This window comes from Drosophila miranda, chromosome XL, assembly GCF_003369915.1.
Source record: "Drosophila miranda strain MSH22 chromosome XL, D.miranda_PacBio2.1, whole genome shotgun sequence".
In the NCBI taxonomy this organism is placed as follows: Eukaryota; Metazoa; Arthropoda; class Insecta; order Diptera; family Drosophilidae; genus Drosophila; species Drosophila miranda.
The window spans coordinates 17,993,557-18,015,694 of NC_046673.1; the positions used below are offsets into that span (position 1 = coordinate 17,993,557).

Here is a 22,138-nt window from a genome sequence, read left to right on the forward strand (position 1 = left end):
ACAGTTGGTTGTGGCCGCAGTTTTTGTTGTTGTTGCCACATACATAATTTCATTGTTTTCATAAAGATATTTGTGGCAACTCCAGAGCCCAGGCCCCAGCATAAAATTGTTTCCCTCAATGGAATTTTGGCCAACAAAAATCAATTCAGAATCGAATATTCTGCAGAGTTACAGAATATATTTTAGTCTATTATTATCTGGTTTTAATTTATAATTATTTAAAGAAATATTGTAAAAAAATGCCAGGTCTTTCATGGGCCATTTGCTTATGGGAAATTCGTGCTGCACAAGGCTACAGGGTATTCAAAGCTGCGACCATCATTTAATTTTGGTTTATTTTGTTTCTTTTCTTTTGATACGTTTTTTTTGTTGTATGTGAAAGTGGCATGTCTTGGGGTTAGGCCTGAAAAAATGAGGCAACTGCAGTCGTTCATGCGGCACATGGCGCTTGGTGGCTGAAGCTTGAAGCCTGGCCTAGTAACAGACTTTGGCAGGGGCGAAGAAATGAGTATTTTTTAGTATTTTTTAGTGTTGAGCAAGAGAAAGGTTCCATTGTTGAACACTGCATGAGGCATTGCTCAACACTGGAATGTCACTCTGACGCATTGGCGAGAGAGAGAGAGAGAGCGAGAGAGCGAGAAAATGCCAGTCATGCCAAAGCTTCGATATGGCACAAGTCCTGGCCTTTAGACTCTATTTTTACAGAGCTAAACTGTACCTTCCTTCTTTCTTTCGTTGTTTTGAGTCGTCCATTACTGCCATTAGTGTTGCATAGCGGCTCTAAGTGCAATAAACGGTCTGTTTAGCACTGAAATAACCATTGAAGCATGCTGCCAGCCAAGGAGCCGACGAACCGCTTTAAAGTATCTTGTTTCCATCCTCCTGCCACATCCATCCTCCGGCAACTCAATTACACATATTCGCCTCTCGAGGCATGTCCTAGCGCACGCTTCAGATGGATGCAGATGCTGCCTCCACAAATGACCACAAAATGATGGCTAGGCGGCGGCTATGGCTCCAGCCACTACCGGTTATGCTCCAATTTGGCTTCGAGGCTTCGGGGCTTCGGAGCTCATAATCATCTAAACGCATCATTACAAAAGCGAATACCGAATACCGAACAGCGGACAGCTAGTTCTCTGGGGCTCTGGCTCTGCCTCCGATGATGCCCCACTGCCTGCTACGAATGTGTCTGCGTCTGTGTCTGTCTCTGGTGTGGCATGGTGTGGTGTTGCCTCGGGTGGAAATTTGCTGGTGCATTTGGAGCCGTTTCAAGTGGAGAAAATAAACCTATAAAATAAATGATACCCATTAATCACAAAAAATCAAAGAAGAATCTAAAAATAATGCGATTTATGGCTAGTTTTTAGATTTACATCAAGCTATAATCGATTTTTGTGTGTCAAATTTTTTTTTTTTTACTAAGAAATAAAAATAAAAACCCATCAATTATTTTTTAACTTGAAATAAAAATATATAAAAATTCACATTAGAATTTTTTTTTAGCAAGAAATGCAATAAAAAAAACGATACGAAAATAAATTAAATCACGAACTAAAAATAAATTAAAATTGACATTAGTAATTTTTTAACTTAAAAATAATAAAAATACATAGAAATTCACATGAGGAATTTTTTAGCAAGAAATAAAAAAAAAACAACAGGTATTAAAAATAAATTAAAATTCACATTGGAAATTTTTTACCTACAAATAAAAATACATACAAATTCACCTTAAGAAATTTTTTTAGGAAGAAATAAAATAAAAAAAAAAAACAAATAAGAAATAAATTCAAATTCTCATTAAAAAAATTGTTCAAGAAAAATAAATAAGAACACGAATAAAAAATGACAATTCATATTAGGAATTTTTTATCTAGACATAAAAAAATTAAAAATATCACATGAGGGTTTTTTTTTAGCAAGAAATGCAATAAAAAACCACTAATAAAAAATATATTAAAATTTACATTAGGAATTTTTTCACCAAAAACTAAAAAAAAACCGCAAAGAAAAAAGAGATAAGAAAATCTGTCCAGGAATTTTTCTCCAAATAAATAAAAAATTTATATACAGAATTTAAAAAAGGAAAATTTTCCATTGATTTATCGATATGCCGATTGATTCCTTGATATTTAAAAACTGTTTAATTTCTACTCCGAGGATTAGTCCCGGCCCCAACAGATTTATAGAGATGAAAGCCAGCTGGGGCTGGCGTGTATACCCTTTAGATGCCACACAATTGCTGTGGCATCATCATCGGCAGCAGGCAGGCAGGCAGGCAGGCAGCATCATTGTGAGGGCGTTGCTCATTAAATTTCCGCTCTCTTTGGAAAATGAAGTGGCTTTTCCAGTGCATCCGCCTGCCGCCTGCCGACTGCTGCTCCTGCCTTTGGCTTTGGCTTTGGTTCTGCTCTGCAAACTCATAAAATAACTGTAATTGTTTGTAGCTGCAGCGGCGTTGCCACACTTCATGGCGGGAGTGGACCTTTCGGCTTACTTGTTGCCACAGAGTCACGTTTTTTTGTTGTTGCTCCCTGCCACACAGAAATCTTTGAGCCATGGAGGCAGCACCTGCCATCTGCCACCTGCCGCTGCCAGTAAATGGCCAAAATTTTCTGGTTCATTGTGCAGGCATTCAAACTGTAATCAGATACTCATCGCCCTGCCCCCCCCTTGTGGATGGTTGCTGCCTCTTCTCTGTGTCTGTGTGGGTGAAAGACGCGCCTTAAAAAAGAGATACTCCTCACGGTGCAAAAAACCACAGAGATTTGCGATTTATTTAAGGGATTTTGGGCTGAAAAAAATACCTCATCAAATCATTCGAAATCTTTGGGACTTTGTCGGGTGCTACTTGTGGAAAGTATCCTTGTTGGTCCTTGATAAGGGCTCCTAATCATTAATTTGGGTAAGCGAAAGGGGCTGGGACCCATTTATATTTGGGCAGTAAAAATCCTTCGATAATCTGCCTTTTTTGAACACCAATCGAATGGATCTTTCACATTCCGTTCTTCTCATTTGGAAGCCTGCCCCGCTCCCCAATCGAGAACTGATCCAACGACAGCCTTTACTTTATTTTGCGGCAAGCTGTAGGGAGAGAGAGACACGATCTGTGGCACATTCCTCACTATGTGTGGCGCTCACCATCGCGCCTCTCGTTTTGTCAGCTATTTATGTTGTTGTTGTTGTTGTTGTTGAACTTTTACAATAAGTGGCTGTGGCACGGGGCACTGGCCAGCGATGGTGGTGCGGGCGGCGGGTGTCGATTGGAAGGTTAGTGAGCAGGGGTAGCCCCCAGAGGGGGGCGGTTGGGGGTTAGATAATTATTGCAAAATCGCAACGACGACTTTTCGAGTGTGGATTGTGGATTGTATTTGTGTATCTGTTTGTGGATTGTTTTTCTGAATGTATCTGCGTCTTTTTTTTGTGTGTGGATTTTCTATTCATTTGTTGGTGGATTGTATCTTTATGTGTGTGGACTATATTTGTGTCTGCTTGTGGGACATATGTCTGCATATGTATGTGTGTATGGCTTAGCTTTTTGTGGACTGCATTTGTATCTGTTAGTGGCTAGTATATGCATTTGTATGTGAATCGTATGTGCCACTGTTTGTGGATTGTATGTGCATATATTTGTGGATTTTATATGTATTTGTCGAGCCTTCTTTTTTATTGCATATCTCGCCCTCTGATTTCCATTTAATGCTCCATAAAAATAACAACAAAACATAATAAAAAAACTAAATGAAAATCCGCATTAATTCCATGTTAAACACTTCTCCCGAAGCCACTAAAAATCTAGCAATAAAAACATATTTTTAGAGGGGCAACCAAAAAAAAAAAAGCAGAATAGAAACAGAAACAGAAAGCAAAGATATAGATAGACAGAATTAAATTTTGTAGCGATTTAATTGCCAGATACACATGTAGATACCCATTCTAACGGTGCGGCCCATCGATTTGACCCAGAGACACCAGACACCAGACCCCCAGATACCAGGGTTGATCCCAGAGAGCGCAGACCCCCGAAAAGATCAATGTATTCCCGCAGCGACATTTATGCTAATTTCTTTTCGCATTTAATTTGGAGATACATTCAGTCGCCCATTCATTCGTTCATTCATTCATTCACGTGTGTTTTCTATGCAAATCGCACAAAGAATTCAACGCGAAAGTGTCGAATGTTATAAATCAAACATGTAGATACATAGATACATACGATACACGGGAGTGTGCGTGGGAAACACCACGGATCTGCAAGTTCCGCATCAGAAACATCTGTGGGATGTTGTTTGTGGCAGATTGAAACGAGATCGATGTATCTAAAGGCGAAGATATTCGAGTTCTAAATAATAGATCAGTCCAGAGATGCATTTGTAAGTCGATACCTTCCACATAGAAGGCTGGAATATCAGTCTTTTCCTGGTAAATAGTTTCCCTGAATTTAGCTAAATTCCCCACCCAATAGATACATCGTTTGAGTATCTTTTGCCAGTGAGGCTTGTCTCGACGTACAATATATTCGTATGTGTGGTATTCCTCTTTAATTATAGGGCTCCTCCCTCTCTAGCCCTCTCTTTTTCTCTCCCTCACTCTCTGTCTGTCTTTCCAATTAGAACTTCAGTGACGTCAGCCCCCTCCCCCCTCCCCCTCCTCGTTCTTCTCAATCTCATTATTCGGTTACTTCTTGTGATCTTTTGTGCTGCCTTTCGTCGTTTCGTTTCGTTTCGTTTGGAGCACAAAGAAGACGGTCGATCGGTCGACCTCTTTTCTCTTCTACATGTTAATTCCCCCCATACTCCCCCTTCCCCCACCATGCCTTCCTTCAAAGAGAGATACCCTGTAAGTGGCAGTGGCTTTGAGATCGATTCACGAAAGCTGTCTATCTGTATCCTTTTGCTTGTGGGAAATTTGTATCTCAACCTGATGGTAGCTCTACAATCGGAGTATCTGGTGGGGGCAGGGGGAGGGGATTGTTTCTGCATATATTCTGCCGCTCTGGAGAGAGACCGAGAGAGGTACCGTTGCTCTGTTGTGCTGCCGCCTGAATGGCATCCACTTGCGTTCCACGAGGGCGCAGCGTAAAAGTTGCTGAACAGGTTTAGTTTTTTTCTCCCCCTCTCTGTTCAGCTGCTGCTGCCGTTGTTGCACTTTCATATTTTCATTGTATCCTACGGTCAGCTTTTGCAACGGGCAACTAACGAATTTAGTTGCGCTGCATTTTTTCGTAGGCCACTAGCCGCCCCGCCTCGCCCCGCCACGCCCCTCTCGGCCCCGCGCCGGACGAGACCGCGCGTATCGTATCATAAATATCTCAACGCCTCTGTTTAGTGGCGTGTGTTTTGCTTTTCTATCTGGCGGGGCGCCTTTCACCTACACGTCTGCGAGTATCTGCCAGATGCAGATACAAATTGTGTAAGCGTGGAATTTCATTTCATTTCGTTTCCTTTTTTTCGGCTTTTTCAGCCATTAGCCAAAAAAGCCAGCCATAAAAATATTTCACAGATATGTAGATAGAAACTCCAGAGAGTTCATGGATTGTTTAGGGCGTTACACTGACTTTGCGCGAAAGATACTTTTTGTTCAAAGACATATATTTGAAAGATATTGTATCTTTTATATGTACATATCTGAGAATTCCAAAAAGATACTTTTTTTTGAAAAGACATTTAAAAGATACATTGATGTCAGCAGATATTGTATCTTTTATATGTATATGAAAAGTGCTAAAGATACTTTTTTCAAAGACATATATTTGAAAGATACATTGATGGCAGCAGTTATTGTATCTGAGAATTGCTAAAAGATACTTTTTTGTTCAAATACATATTTGAAAGATACATTGATGGCATCAGATAGTTTATCTTTTATATGTATCAAAAAATTGCTAAAAGATACTTTTTGGATCTGATATCTGATGGATATCATTATCATTATTTGACTCTCAAAAAGGCCACTACATATTAGATCTATTAGATGTTTCTGCCAAAAGTATCTGCAAGATACTCGTACTTATTCCCATCCAAAACCCCTAAACATCAAGGGGATTGGCGCCCATCTAAAAAGCATCTCAAAGATGGACAAAACCACCTTGAAGGGGGTTCGTATCTCTTCGTATAATGAAAATGTATCTGTTGGACAAAAGATACCCGCATAGCGGATACCATATACCAGATCACCCACATCCACTCAAAAGTTCATTTTGGACACCTCATAGGCCGCACACGCCACACACGCCGCACACATGTATCTCATGGTTGCCCACACTAATTTGTATCTTTTAGATACTTGCCAAAGTCACCATCAAGCCGATTTGGTAAATATTTCATTGAATGCTCCTCATTTCCGTCGCACACTCGCATCTGACGGATACGAACTCTTTCTGGCGTTTTTTTTTCAGTTCACAAATCAACAAAAAAAAAAACGTTTGAAATCCCAGGCAACAAATTAAAAATTCATAAAAAAAGTAATATACAGATACCCCCCACCCCCCCAGCGGACAAAATAAAAAACCAAAATTTACATTTACATAATTTATAGACCCCTCTCCGTGTGTGTGTGTGTGTGTGTGTGTGTGTGTATTTATTTATTTCGATAGAAAACATTGTTGTTGGATTCTTGAGCTGCCACAACGTCTGGTCATGGACATGGCGTGGGTGTGGGCGTGGTATGCGTGTGGGTGGTTGAGGGCGGCAGGGGCCTTGAGCTGAGCGATCAGCCCTCCTCCCCCACAACCTCCTCCTCCTTCAATCTCAATGAGGCACAACCGAGCGGTGTCGAAATCAATTTGGCTAATGTTGTCACAACAGAAAGCAGTCGCCAGAGAGCGGGAGAGCAGGAGAGCAAGAGAGCAGAGGGGCGGTGGAGCAGGAGAGCAAAAGAGCAGGCGAGCAGTGGAGCGAGAGAGCAGGCGAGTGGTGGAGCAGGAGAGTCCACAGCTTCGAGATAAACTCCACACAAAGAGGAGTCAAAAAACAATCAAAGAGCAGCAAATTCTGAGCCAGGCACGCCGCAAACGCATTCATTGCAATGCGAAATCAATTACACCAAAGCCAAGCGAATGGAAGGGCAGCGAAGGGGAAAGGGGAACGGAATGGTTGCGACTGATACCACAGAATAGAATGCTGGAGGAGGTGGACAGAGCCCCCCCTCCGCGTTGGTGGCTGGTTGGCTGGTGGAACACGTCGCGCACGTGCCGAGCGCACCGCCGATAATTTGTAGTAACAAGGCAGACAAAAAGCAACCACCAAAGTGGAAGAACCCCCCACAGAGATACAGATAGAGGGGAAGCTGGGTGAGGGTTGAGGGAGAGACACAACCCCCCACGAAATTGAAAAATTACTAAACGCAAAAAAGAGCGCGCGGAACGTGAAGCAAAACATGAATGGGAAATAAATAATACAAAAATAAACACAAACTATGAGATGGATAACTCTCGGACAAAAAAGAGCACTAAAAAAGGGAGATACTAAATTGTTTTTACTTGAAGTCGAACGTCTGTAAGCTGCATTTTTTATATTTCGAACTTGAACGGGGGAGCGATGGCGTTCAGGGAGCACATTTCTTAAGAACCTTTCCCAGTGATCGACAGAGGAACTACTGAGCGACAGAGGAGCTACAGACAGAGGAACGACAGAGGAACGACAGAGGAACGACAGAGAAACGACAGAGGAACGACAGAGGAACGACAGAGGAACTACTGAGCGACAGAGGAACTACTGAGCGACAGAGGAGCTACAGACAGAGGAACGACAGAGGAACGACAGGGGAACGACAGAGGAACGACAGAGGAACGACAGAGGAACGACAGAGGAACTACTGAGCGACAGAGGAAGGACAGAAGAAGGACAGGGGAACGACAGAGGAACGACAGAGGAACGACAGAGGAACGACAGAGGAACGACAGAGGAACGACAGAGGAACGACAGAAGAACGACAGAGGAACGACAGAGGAACGACAGAGGAACAACAGAGGAACTACTGAGCGACAGAGGAACGACAGAGCAGCGAGAGAGGAACGACAGAGCAGCGAGAGAGGAACGACAGAGGAACCACAGAGGAACGACAGAGGAACTACTGAATGACAGAGGAACGACAAAGGAACCACAGAGGGTCGCTGGTCGCAGCCGAATGGCTGGTCCGCTCTCTCAACGCGCTCGCTTTTCGGGTCTTATTTAGCTCGGTACAACAGCTAACTTCGTTCTTCACTCTCCCGCATCAAACATCGCTCTCAGTGGTGCTGAGCGAGAGACGAATCACCCCTTGTTATTCCTTAAGCCTCCTCCCCAGTGATCGAAAGAGGGTTCGACAGAGGGCAGACGAAAGTCACAACGCGCTCTCTTTTTCGGGTCTTATTTTGCTTGGTTCCCCAGTGATCGACAGAGGGTTCCACAGAGAGTCGGTCGCAGCAATGAAGGACAGAAGGAACAGCCGACAGAGGGAGATCGAGAGAGCGGAAGAGCGAAGTTGTCGTCCATGAAAGGCAGATCGAAAGCACATGACAATTTCGAGGGCACCACGCGAGTGGAAAAACATCAGCGAAATGTAAGAACGGGAGCCAGCCGCCCCGCTGTCCATCTTCGACATATTACATATTAAAAAAACAACAAACAAAAACAAAAACAAGTGAAAATAGTCTGCCCGGTGAAGTGTTGGGACTATGGGATACCTCTTGTCTCTTGTGGATTCATTTGTTCGTAGAGACCACAGCATACCCGAGCCGCTCCACGACAAACGGGGTATGAAAATATTATTATTTTGACTTTTGAACAGAAACTGGAAGCAGCAGCAGTGGGGCTGTGGGGGAGGCAAAGCTCAAAGTTTATTGCATTCCACTTAAGTCGATGGAGTGTGTGGGGGAGGAGGTGGAGGGGGGCGGGGGGAAGTGGGAGAAAGGGTAGTCCAAAGAGGAGGGAGTGACAAAGAGGGAGATGAATGATTGCAGGGCATTCGACATTAGAAAACATTTCTATATGTGTGCGTGTTTTTCGTTGTGTAAGCGATAAGCACTCATTCCCTTATTCACTCACACAATCCAATCCACTCGCTTGCCCTCAAATGAATCACACACACTCGCACTCACACGGAGTGGAGTGGAGTGGAGTATTCATGGGATTGCCCTAATGGTTTCAGAGATGAAAGATGCACTTATGTACATGTATTCCTCTAACACACTCAATGCACATCCGTATGTATTGCCTAAGGATCGAAGAGTGGCGAAAAGCATTCATTTGATTCATCAACTGCTAAAAACTATGATTAATACATACATAGGCTAGTATCTGGGATTATGATGGGGGAAATACATAGAAAGATCTAATCAAAAATGAATCACATAGGAAACCAGAGGACGGGCATCTTTTGAATCATCTTTTTAATGATGAATGAATTGGTTATTTGCCATGAATATCTCAAAAGTTTGAGTAAGTTTTTCGGCCCACTCGAGCCCAAGAATTGTACAAAAACAACATACATGGCGTGTGCATGAAACCGCACATTGATGCCCGACTCGAGTTCCGATGTGGAACCACTTTGCTGGCGGTCTTTTTGTTGTCTGGTTTTGGCCTTGAAATCGATCACTATTCCATATGCCACAGAGCACACACGGCTACTATCCCTCTCTCTCTCTCTCTCTCCATAAAATTCGCTATAAAAACCGCCAACCGCCAACCGCCAGCCGTCAAGCTTCAGCTGGCAGCAAGCCCAAAATCTCAATGAATATCTGTCTCGCATAAAGCGATTGGCGAGTGGCGTTCCCTGTCACGAATATACGGCCACGAATATCTATGGTATATCTATTTAGGGTAGAAAAAAGTGCCTCAACGATTTCCATATTTGGTTGACAATTTGTTGACAATTGCGTTTCACACTTTGCATAATAATCAGAGAGAGAGAGAGACGAGACGGAATGAAGAGAACTACCAACTACCAGCAAACTACTCTCGAGAGCAGTTAAAGAGGAGCAGACAATTTATGGAAATATATTTACAAGAAAATTCTGTTGGCAAATGAATCAGAATCGAAGAATCGGAGAATCGGAGATGCAGAGAGAGTCCGCATCACATATGTATGGAATAACTTTTGAAATCGCTTCTGTCTGGCTGTAATCGAAACGCTTCGCAGCACGAACATACATGCATTGCCTTCATTTGATTGTAATTGTTGTCGTTGCCTGTCAAGTGATTCAGGTAATTGCAAAATGCGGCATATCAAACCGAAACCCCCTGCCCACAGCTGCTCCCATAATAACCGACAATAACCACATCGCATCGCATCGGATAGCATCGCATTGCGGATTCGTGAAAGTATCAATTATACTCTGGAACTCTGGAATCACTTAGCATTCAAATTGCAATGTTTTATGAATCGAAAATGCGATTAAATGGGAAAGTACATGCATTTGTGGGCGTGGAAGAGGAGAGAGGAATGATGTCCATTCGCTTATGCGAAATTTGTGCAGCGTCAAAGAATAATACAGTATGTTTTAGAGTTTTATGATTCCGGGGTACGTTTAAAGTGTGAAAGGAACTGTGGAATGGACTGTGGAATGGACTGTGATACGAGCTATGGAATGAGCTGTGGAAGGAACTATGGAATGAGCTGTGGAATGAGCCATAGAATGAGCTATGGATTGAACTATAGAATGGTCTATGGAATGAGCTATGGAACGAACTTTGGGATGAACTATGGAATGAACAATGGAATGAACTGTGGAATGAACTATGGTATGAACTGTGGAATGAACTATAGAATGGACTATGGAATGAACTATGGAATGAGCTATGGAATGACCTATGGAATGAACTATGGAATGAGCTATGAAATGTCCTATGGAATGAACTGTAGAATGGACTATGGAATGAGCTATAGAATGAGCCATGGAATGAGCTATGGAATGAAATCCAATGGCCTGTTTCATATTCAAGAAACAAAATCATTTTGCAATTCCAGTGGTTTGTCCTCTTTCGTGGTTGTTCTGTCTACTCTCTGTGTATTTGTTTTGCCTTCCGTTTGGCATTGGGGCAAAACTCTTGACGATAAGCGGAAGCGCTCGGCGACAAATCTCCAAGAATTGGACATTATTTGGTTAACCGAATGATGAAACATGCACACATTGGACTTCCCCTGTGTGTGAGAGAGAGAGAGAGAGAGAAACAACAAATAAATAAATTGAAAATTCACTCGACCACAAAAGACGACGCAAAATGGACCGAATGTACCATGCCCCATGGCTTTTAATGGGGTTTCTTTTCGAACAACAAACAAAATGGGGAAAAAAACCATAGCTGCAATCGTTGCTTATCGTCAGAAATTGTTACTGAATGAATATACTTTTGTTGTACTTATTCTGGACTTTAAATAACACAATTGATCTTTTAGATCAATGATCTTTCGATCAGATACATTTGGATTTGCCCCTAGAAGTCGTTTACTAAAATCGCAAGTCGTTAGTCGTATTTTGAACTGGGACTCTGGTAGAATCTTGCCAATCCTATAGACCTGCCTTCATTGCAGCATCGCAGAACATTTGATGGGGCATAAACTCCTTCTCGGAGTGGACTTTGAGGTTCTATTTATCCGCTTATCCCTATGTAGGCCCAGCATGAACCTTTTAGGGCTATATCCCTGTGTTCAGGGACTTGAGAGTGGGACTAAGAGAATCATTCGTTATGCTCGAAACAGTCATGAGAGCTGTGGATTCTAGAGTATCTTGTCTTTTGGCATCCGCTGTCTCTGTCGCTTGTGTGGAGAAATGCATAATAATTTTGTTCCACAAAACGAAATGCGATACTTCCACACAGAATGTCAAAACAGAACAGAACAGAAGACACCAAGCACTCAAGCAATATTATTATTGAAAATTCATAATACAACAAACTGTTGCCCACTGTGGAATGTTGTATGCCCTATATTTACCCTGGATGTCCCATGTATCTTAATGTTGAGGCACGTGTTCCTTTATTCTTCTTACATCTAAGAATGGTCACATTTTGAAGCTCCTGGCCAATGGACCAATGGATGCTTGAAGGGTATGGGGGAAGGGGATGGTGACAGATGGCAGGTGTTGCCCCGCTGTGACAATGTTTTGGCTTGGCATTTTATTGGTAATAACATTTTAAGGAGCCCTGCACCGAGTGTGGGGCTCATCGGATATGCAAGGTATTAAATGTCGGAATCAATAAAAGAGATTGACACATGTGTGTTTGTGTGTTCCTTCATGAGTTGTACGAGTTGGTAGCATCATAATTTTCGATTCGATTTCATTCCGTGACACTCGTTCTCTAATCCAAAGCGAATTTACAGCACGAGAATGTCGCACGAGACGGCCACAATCGGAGAAGGAGGAGTAGGAGGAGTAGGAGGAGCTCCATCGGTGGTGGAGTGCAGCGATGCCTCCACCAAGGTGGAGGTGATTGTCTACACAAAGTCGGACAAGACTCTTAAACAGAATATGAACGCCAAGGACGAGACGCTCAGGAAGCGCACATCCCTGATCATTGTGCCACAGCAGGTGGACGGAGACGATGATGATCCCAATCAGAATCAGATGCAGATACAGACCCATGCCAATGCCACATCTAAGGAGGAGGAACTGCTGCTGGAGAATGGCAATCGCAATTCGATTGCCAGCATGGACAGCAATCAGTCATCGGCCTCCAGTTCAAGGACCAGCAGCAACAGCAGCAGCAGCAGCACCACTTCGGAGGATGCCCATGCCGCCTATGAGGATCTACAGAACGGCAACGCTGGCCCACCCGGTCCACGCTCCATCTCCAGCGCATCCTCCTCCGAGTCCACCTCCTGCTCCAGCTCTGTGGACTACTCCCTGCGGGAGCAGCTCAAGAACTTTGCCAATCGCGGCGAGGATGTCACCGAACGGCAGTCGCTGCCCTCCAATGCTGGTCTCCAGCTGTTGAAGGGCATCCCGCCGGGCGCCCTGCACTACGATGCTCTGCTCAGTCCCCAGGAGGCGCCCCTGGGCAGGCGGTACGCCGAAGTGTCGCAATTCAAGGCACACGGCAAGGCGAGGTAAGTCTCCCTTAATCCCAAGGCGTATCCAGGGTCAAATGGCACCTTACACTCATATTTATGTGTTTTTCTTGTTCCTATCCACTGTTCCACTAAGATTGAAAGAGAATCGTAACTCTTGAAGAACTGAATTTCATAGATATACCGTACCATACATCATATACAGTCATGCATTTGTGTTTCATTCCGCCGTTCCACTACGATCGGCCAGTAAATTGATATCTAGGAGAGTAAAACTTCAAAAAGAAATCGTTCAAGAAACTATTCACACATATGTATGTACATAGCTATTGTATGTTCCATTCCCCCGTTCCACCAAGATATAGGGATAAATTCCCCTCTTAAAGAAATTAACTTAAAAAGTAGCCCCAAGAAATCCACTATTGTGTATTTGATGTTCCATTCCACCGTTCCACTTTGATTACAACGTACGTTTCTCCCTTTAAGAGTATAACTCCAAAGGGAAACCTTCTAAAACTTATGTTCCATTCCACTATTCCAACACGATTGAGAGGGAATTGCCTCCCCCTCCCAAATAGCTCAACTTCAAAAATAGCTCTTCCAAAAATCATTTTCGTCTCGAGACCGAGTGGCGAAAGATCTTTTCTGATGAAAGATAAAAGGTGACCTAGTCTCCGGCCGGCCGGCCGGCCTCTCTGCCGCTCATCGATGACATCCACTTCAGGTTATGTGCAACCACAAAGCACTTGGCTGCCACTCCCCCAGTCGCCACTCGAGCGGTTCGTTCCACTCGCAGTCGTTTCATTGTTCGGCGGCAAACGATGTCAACTGCTTGCTCAAGTCTGCCAAGAGTGCTGCCTGCCACATCACACAGCAGGCATCCCTGCAGACACGACACCCCGGGGCACATCTTTGGGGGGCTGCACATGCTGCACATGCATAATACACAACTTAATTAGTATTACTACTTTATGGCACCCTCGAGAGGGAGAGAGAGGGGGAGGGAGAGCCCAGGACGACACCCAAAACGAGTCGTCTACTGAGTAAAAATCTAATAATGGTACATTCCACACACGCATTTCCACATTGCCACATTACCATATCAAAAACGGTTTGAGCTTTGCTTGTGTGCCCGTGGGGCACAGACAAGGCCGCCCTTCCCCTGGCACTTCATCAGGAATGCAGCAGTCTCTCTCTTCCATGAACTCTGAACGTTCTGAACTCTTGTGCACTCTGCCTTTCCGATGTGTCAGCTGTCAAATGAGGAGAACGGAAGCACTCTTTTGGCAGCCATCGACAACTATGTGAAACTTTTTGAAAGCTGTCACAACTAATTTGCATACACAGAGTGCCCTCGACTCTATCCAGACCAACACTGGGGTATCCCCCCCATCACTGTAATCCTCTACAATCCAACCGCATCCGCATCCGCATCCTGGCAGGCGAGACCCACCCGCATGCGAGTACTATGTACTTTTCTGTTTTGTTTTCTACTTTGATTTAGAACCAAGCATTTTCATCTTTTATTGTGAAAGAGAACGAGCAAATATTCATGGGAAACTTTTCGGGGACAACTCGGGGATGGATGGACGGGTGAAGCGAAACATCCTGTGTGTCCAGGACCAAACCTCACTTCCCAGTGGACTTGAACTTTTGCATTTGTTTCGAGACTAATAATTGAGTTTGCTCTCGTCGCCCCAAGATTGGGGAGGAGGCGCGATAAAGATAAAAAATATATTTCAAGATTAAAATAAAGTCGTCGTAATCTAATCATAACTCAAAATCTTCTCGGCAATGCATTCGGTTATCAGTGGAAGCTGATCTTTCCTCCGAATAGAGGCCATCAATCAAAGTACAGTTGCTTACAAAAGTGAACTCGTGAACTAGTTCCTAAGCTAGATAGTTCCTCAACGAATCTTGGCCTTCAGACAGCAGCAGGAAAACATTTGAGGGCACTCCGATGGCAGTCGCCACTTAGGTGGCAGTGGGAGCGCCTGTTGTGGGGGGCGGCATAATTTCCATATTAAGTGGCGCCCCCGAAAAGTAGGCCGCACAGACTTCCATTTGGCGCTTTGCTGTTTGTTTTTCGGGGCCTGCCCCAAAATCTAGTGCCTTGTCAAGTGTTTTATTATCCCTGCTGCATGTGGCTGATTCGATGTCCTGTTTGTTCGTTCTGTTTCGTGTTAATTTGACATGATTATGTCAGAATGTTTGTCGAAACAGCGCATTCCTTTTCCCTCCCTCTGTGATCCATCAACAGACCGGGTGGTCGGTCGTCCTTCATCTTTTTTTCCGGCCTGGATTGGACTGGAGGAGGAGGCGGCAGCAGTGTCCTTGAGGCGCACAAGGAGTTTCTTTCTCTCTTTTTTTCTTTTCCTTTTCTGTTGCCGTTTCTTGTGCGGGGAAAATTCATTAATAACATTTTGTGTGGGGTCCTGTCGTATAAATATTGTTAAAATGGCGTAAAATTGCCCGCTTTCGAGGCGTCACTCTATGACGATGCGAGTCCTGTGCTTCCTGCTTCCTGCTGCCTGCTGAAGAAACAAAATGTGTCGCAAATTAACCTTTTGACAGCTGACTTCTCACTGACAAATGGGTGGCTCCCAGGCGAAACGGAATAGTCCTTTAAGGCAATCGATGGCCTGGCCACTTGTGGAACAGAAAGGAAAAAGAAAAACGGAGGTTGACACTGAAGTTTGACAGCCAACAAAATAAGGGGCGGGGGTGAATATTTAAAGAAATTTACCAGATCGATTTATGTGTCTGGAGGGTTGGAAAATAATGAAACCAATTCCAGCTGTTCGCCTGCGGAGTTCTGGATAAAATATACCACAATATACACTTTTTATTTTCCACTAGAAAACATTTTTTTTTTTTTTCTGATATTTATATAATAAAAAATAAAAAAACAACCATTTTTTTGCATTGGCTTATTATTTTTGAATATTACTTTAATCAATATTTGTTACATACCAAACAGTCCATGAAAAAAGGAATAAAATATGTATTGATGCCATAAAAGGGATAAATTAAATTTGAAATATTACTTAATTAATTAAAAATTAGTTTGTTTTTACTATTTAATCTATTTCATATTTACGAGTATTTATTTTTAATACTTTATTTATTATTTACGTGTACTATTTTATTTTATCTAATTTATTTTTTAATATTTCAATTTATTTATTTTTTTACTATTTAATTTATTTATTTTTACCAAATAATTTTTTTATTTTTTACAATTTAATTTATTTATTTGTACTATATTTATTTATGTTTCACTATTTTATATGTTTATTTCAACTAAATAATTTATTTTTTTACTGTATAATTTTTAAAATTCATTTTTACCAAATAGACACCGTTTTAGCGACTGCTGATCGTTTTTTGTGTGTGAAATGAGTTAAAGCTTCGATAAATGCTATCGATAATTATCGCTACATTAATCGTGTTAATCGTATACAATTTTCTATCGAAAATAAAGACGTTTTGCACTCTTTCGGGTTGATTTGAATATAAAATATTGAAAAATCGATTGATTCTTAATTTGACAGCTACGAAACGCACTGTACTGCTTTCCATTAAGGAGAATAAATCCAAATTCCTTTACTAATTTCCCATTTTCCCATTGATTTATTGCAGAACAAGTGAACCGCTATCATCGGTGGCCATTGGGGGGCTCACAGCCACACCACAGACCAACGCAGAGTCGTTGATTGGCGGAGAGTCTGGCCACACTGCCAGCACCAACAGCACCACCAACAACAACAATAACAATAACATAAATAGCAGCAATAACAATCACAATGGCCAACAGTCACAAAAGACCCAACAGCAGCAGCAGCAGCAGCAGTCGAGCCTTCAGAACGGAGTAGGAACCGGTGGCTCCATGACGGCGTCGGCGGCGGACTCCTCGAACCAGAACGGAGACAGTCGCAGCCACCGGCACAGCAGCAGCCTGGAGCCGACAACGGACATCGACGATGCGGTGGACATGGCCCATGGCGGCGGTGTCTTCGAAGACGACACAGAGGCCCTGTTGCCCAAGTGCTCGCGCCAGTCCCGAGATGAGCTCAGTCAGGTGAGTGTCCGCTAAGTGGTTCTAGAGACCCAAAATATATGGGATATATAAGGCTTGAGATCTTGGTAAAGCCCCAAAGCTTATGAGCCACTTCTAGTAGAATCCCTGTCAAAATTTCCCATCAACGAAAGGACATATTCCACAATCGAACATCGATGGCTCTTTCTAGGGTTTTTCCTGGATTCAAATATGGGCAAGCCTCTCATTTCAAATGGGTCTTTGCCAACCCCATTTTGTGGTCTATGGCAAAGACTAGGTTCTTCTGGAAAATCTGATATTTATAGAGCAAACTCGAATCATTATTTAATGGGACACAAGAGGATGATATGATATGGCCACTATTCCCCAGCCAAAGTCAGACTGGGGCTCATTTTTCTGTAATCTTGGATAATGGCAACTAATTTTGGGGAGGTTTAGGGAGGGCTGTGGATGCGGTGGACCCATGGTTATTTGTCGAGCCTTAATTCGAGCCGCTTTCCACATGTGGCAGTGTGGCTGTGGCAGTGGCAGTGGCAGTGTCACACTCTAAGTGCCAATTACGCAGCCTGCCGATGGGCCCGTCTCTGGGGTGGTTCTCTCCATTCATTCGCATTCACATTCACACTCATTCATTCATAATTTGCTACGTGTTGCCCGGCTGGGCCTCAAGAAGAGAATGGGGAGTGGGAATGGTGGGATTTGGTTTACTCCAACCAAAAGATACCCACTAGCAGAATTATTTAATGCTTTTGGCACTCTTTGATTAAAAGTAAAGGTAAGTATTGGTTTTATACAGGAATGTAGCAAATAAGATGGTTCTGTTTTTCACATTTCACATGATAGCATCGATATTTGCCTCTCCGACAGAGGGCACACACTGGACGTGGAAGAGGGAGAGAGCGGGTGGCTACACCCTATAATATTGAGCCGATCTCAACCCAATTCGACAATCTGGTAGATATGGTCGTTCTCTATGATTCTGCGGCTTTGTTTTTATGGATTCAGTGGGATATCTCAGGAGCCAGTGATGGCTATAGCGACGGGGGTTGCCTGTCTTATAAACCAAGGATCTGCCATCTTTATGGTAACCATAGCTTCGTTTACAGCTCCGTTCTTCCTGCTGGTCCAACGCCAGCCAATCCATTCCCAACCCATCCCTCAGTGTTTCGTTCTTCATTATGGAAGATTGTTCGTGCGTGCCAATAAGAGCTTTTACCAGGCTTTTCTTCTTCATTAATAACTGTGAATCCTTTTACGTTGTGGGCGTGTGGGGCAGAACAGCCCTCTGTCTGTCTCTGTCTGTCTCCGTCTCTCTCTCTCTGGCTAATGGCTTGTAATTTCCTTGAGGGCAAAAGAGTTTTTGACAAGTCAATTTGTTAGTTAATTTGATATGCGTTGCTATGCATTCAGGCTCCATTTGAAGCTAAGAGTGGAGTGCAGTCATGCGTTCTAATTGCTTCATAATTTCCATACATACCACTTGTGCCAGGGCTTGAGCTCGAATTTGGCAACGTTGCCGAACTTCTGAACGAGAATGGGGCGCAGGGCTCTGCCAATCTGCTCAAATATGTTGGCAATAAAATCTTAATACGGCGAGACGACACACAAACAAGTTCAAAGTCGAAAAACTTGTCTGTGGGTGTGTGGAAACCACAATTGAAGTGACCAAAGGAGATTGCCAAGCCCGGCAGTGGCAGTGGCCAGTGGCCAGTGGAGACATGTGTTGCACTTCCTGTTGCACGCTCGCCTGCCTTGTCGTATTGATTCCACTCCAGACAGAGACAGAGGCCTCCTCCATTCCACATTCCTCGTTTTTTGGGCCATTTATGAATATTCAATAAAAGCAGCAAGAGGACAGCGGACAACGGACAGCTGTGGAAGGTGGCGATAAAAATGTCTGCCCTGGTCGCAAGTGTTGTCGGACAGACAGCCCTAAAAACACGACACACGTGCAACATATGAACGGTGGCAGGCGGTGGCCAGGACACGACAGAACCGACTCTCTGCCTCGTCTGCTGCATACAAAAGTTTTTATCGCCAGTCGCTGATCAGCAGCCAGGAGCCAACCAATGCTCCTGCTGCTGTCCTGGAACTTTATTACTTTCATTATGCTTTATCCCTGCTGGCAATGCTGTCGTACCATCGGCCGCCTTTGGACCATAAACAACTTTGGGCTCTAATCTCCCCCTGGCCTCGGGCCATGTCGAGTGGACAGCACTCATCCTGCCACCTGGTTTCCTTTTCTTTTTTTTTTGGGGTGGGGGCGGGCGAAGCAACTGTTTGTACAGGTGCACACACGTTTTTGCTAATTGCAGCGGTATTAGTGAGGCTTTGTCAGCGGCTTAGAGAGCATTGCCAATCCCCCCTTTTTTGTTTGACGTGACTGTACTTTGAGCCGCTTGTTCTATTAGGGTTTTTATGACCTGCTTCCGAAGGGGTTACTGTGTTCATGCAAGGCGGATTTAAGGGTAAACCATTTGGGAAATATTTATGTTGAATCGACTTCAGGAAGAGGTTTCAATCGGGAGCCAGGGCAGGGGTACCTCATGTTTGAATTTGAATGCATGACGGTGGGGTCATAGCACCAATCAGCACTTTCGGATGATCGGAATATTCAATATTTGGCTTGTACTCGAAGGCGAGATGAATCCTTTGTTGATTTCGTTCATTTGGAGCCTCTTGCAGTTGAGATTAACGCAATACCGACATGCTCACACGCACATTTTCGTCATTCTGTGGTCGTCACCCTCTTGCTTTATTCCTACGACGGCCCAATGCCATTGTACCCTGTAACACCTACACAAATTGAGCAAATGTGCCAAATAGAAGCATACAAAAATACTGAAAATCCGATGGCAAAAATGTGGATCGTAATACGAGAGTTCATAATACTTTACGACCTTCCGTTGGGGAGGAATAGAACCACCAGCACCGTGAAACGAGATTTGTATGTATTAGATTAAGTCTTTAGAATATTTTCATACACAAAAAGTGCAAGTATTACACCTCTGGGGCCGTTTGCTTATGGGAAATCTTGTAATTGTAATTACATTTTAATGATTTGGGAGTTCAATTGTCAAAGAATTCTTTATAACCTTGCAATTTTGTAGCTGCTTAAACTGTATGCTCGATTTTGTTGTAGCCTTCCCATCCGAGTGTCTGTCCGGCTAACCGAACAAGGAATCCAGCAAGCCGGACAACACGATGCCGCCAAGTGCCAGCAAGAGGCCGCTGGCAATGCCCTTGTAGAGGAGCATGCAGGTCTCCAGTCGTTGGCCCTCCTGCGCGTTGTATGCCAGCATCTGGTCGGGGGTCATCTCCCGAAAAATCGACTCTCCGTTGGCCAAATGCTCCAACTCGAAATCGGTCAGCAGGGTCAACGGGTTTTTGTCCTTGTACTCCTTGATCCACATCTGTATGATGGTCTCTTTGTTCATTGATATTTTCGTCTTGATCAGCTTCTTGAGCGACTCTCCATCGTTGCGATCCAGGCTCTCCTTTTGCTCTGCGATAATCTGCTGCAGGAAATATTGTGCATTGTCCAGAGTGGTTCCCTGTGTCTGCGCCACCAACTGTTGCAGGAATTGTGGTGCATAACGCACATTCAACTTCTTTTCTCTGATCAATTCGAGAATAGCGATTCTGCCTTTACGAATCAACAGATCTTTTTTAAGCTTTTCCCTCTCCCCATCAGCGTCAGTCAGGGCTTGAACGCTGTCCGCCTGTTGCCATATAATGGATTCTTCGTCAGAAGACCACTCCTTGCTATTTTCACGCCTTTCAATGCCATTTTCTTGAACATATTCATCCTTCTTCATGGCTTTCTCAGGCACTTCCAGGTCATAGTCCTTCTCCGCTTTGGCATGTGGCATTTCCAGATCCTGTCTTTTCTCTGCCCCACAAATGTCTTTGGGGAAGGCTTCTTCATCTTCTATCTCATCCACAAACGTTTCTTCATCGGATTCTGCTTCCATTTCCTGCTTCAATGCTTCTTCCCGAATTTCCTTGTAGGACTGATTATCCTGCTCATTGACGTTGATTATTTCTTCGTAGGACTTCTGTCCACTGTAGAAATCCTTTCTACTCATCGCCTGCCTTTGCGATTGCAGGAATTACTCGTATGAATGATAAGAAAGATGCCACAAACCTGCTTAAACCATCTTCAGGTTGCTTCGGGGATATTTTCAGTACATCTATCGGTTCTCATACCCCCCTAGTATGAATTTCAAATCGAACGACAGAACATCGTAAACAGAAAAATCATGGCATATTTTAACTTCAACTTTTCAGGTAAAATGTTTGCCGATATGTTTGTCCATCCTGGGTGGGGTCCTGTCCTGTCGAGCGACCCAAAAAAACCGCAGCAATCAGGCTTGAAAGGTTGTACATGCAATATTTTTACCTGTCAGAGGCAATGAGGCGTCTGGATGAGAGCCACGTCCAAAACATGATTGTCCATGTCCTGCGGTGGAGACAACCTGCCTTTTTTCATGCCCCGCCTTACCGGCTCTCCACTCTCCACTCTCGAGCTGTGGCACACACTAATGAAGTGTGTCCTGGAATTTCGTTGTTCATTTGCTTTAGCTTCGTGTGAAAAGTGGTACCGGACGACTGGCAGGAGGAGTCCTGCGACACCCGTCAGGGCTCTTCCATCTCCGGTTTCAATTTTGCTCCCTTTTCTGATGGCACCGGACGCATCTCTGGTGTCTGTGTGACTCCGCCTAATGGCTTTGACTTTTTGACAGCATCAGGCTGTGTACCCTTCTGTATGTCCCTCTGTCCTCACTCCCAGTCTCCCACTGGACTCTGTCCGTCGCCGTCTCCGTCTTCGTCGTCTTGGGTCTCTGGACTGCTGGCCATCGGGCATTTAATGGCATATTTTATGTGCCGGCTTATTACTTGAGCTGAATGTTTATTGCATTTGCCATTTGTCCGTTTTGGGACATTGCAATTGCACTGTTGGCCATTTTCACTTGTTAATTATGCACTAACACCGCACACTGAGCGAAACAAGTGGCGATTAGATCATGAATCGTGCAACGTGCCATCAAATGTGGGAGGCCTGGCAGGGATGTGCCATGGCAATCG

General features: G+C 43.8%; 2 protein-coding genes across 7 annotated transcripts in view; one reads left to right on the forward strand and one right to left on the reverse strand.

Annotated features, from left to right (window-relative positions):
* Nucleotides 1–22,138, forward strand: part of LOC108157844 (protein sprint) — a 110,001-nt gene that overhangs the window by 58,131 nt on the left and 29,732 nt on the right. For 4 of the 5 annotated variants that reach the window (XM_017290066.2, XM_017290065.2, XM_033393038.1 and 1 more), the window contains one exon: nt 16,633–17,071. In XM_017290066.2, coding sequence (XP_017145555.1) covers nt 16,633–17,071 — 439 coding nt within the window. Of the gene's footprint in view, nt 1–12,303; nt 13,030–16,632; nt 17,072–22,138 lie in introns of all 5 variants that reach the window. The other variant, XM_017290059.2, reaches the window with a different exon arrangement.
* Nucleotides 20,053–21,292, reverse strand: LOC108157950. Of its 2 annotated transcripts, none has more exons than XM_017290106.2 (2): nt 21,198–21,292; nt 20,053–21,141 (listed from the first exon to the last, which is right to left on the reverse strand). In XM_017290106.2, the coding sequence occupies exon 2, from the start codon at nt 21,136–21,138 to the stop codon at nt 20,218–20,220; it is 921 nt and encodes a 306-aa protein (XP_017145595.1). In that variant the 5' UTR covers nt 21,139–21,141; nt 21,198–21,292; the 3' UTR covers nt 20,053–20,217. The 2 variants fall into 2 exon arrangements, with proteins under 2 accessions (XP_017145595.1, XP_017145587.1); XM_017290098.2 differs by having other exon boundaries at nt 20,053–21,145.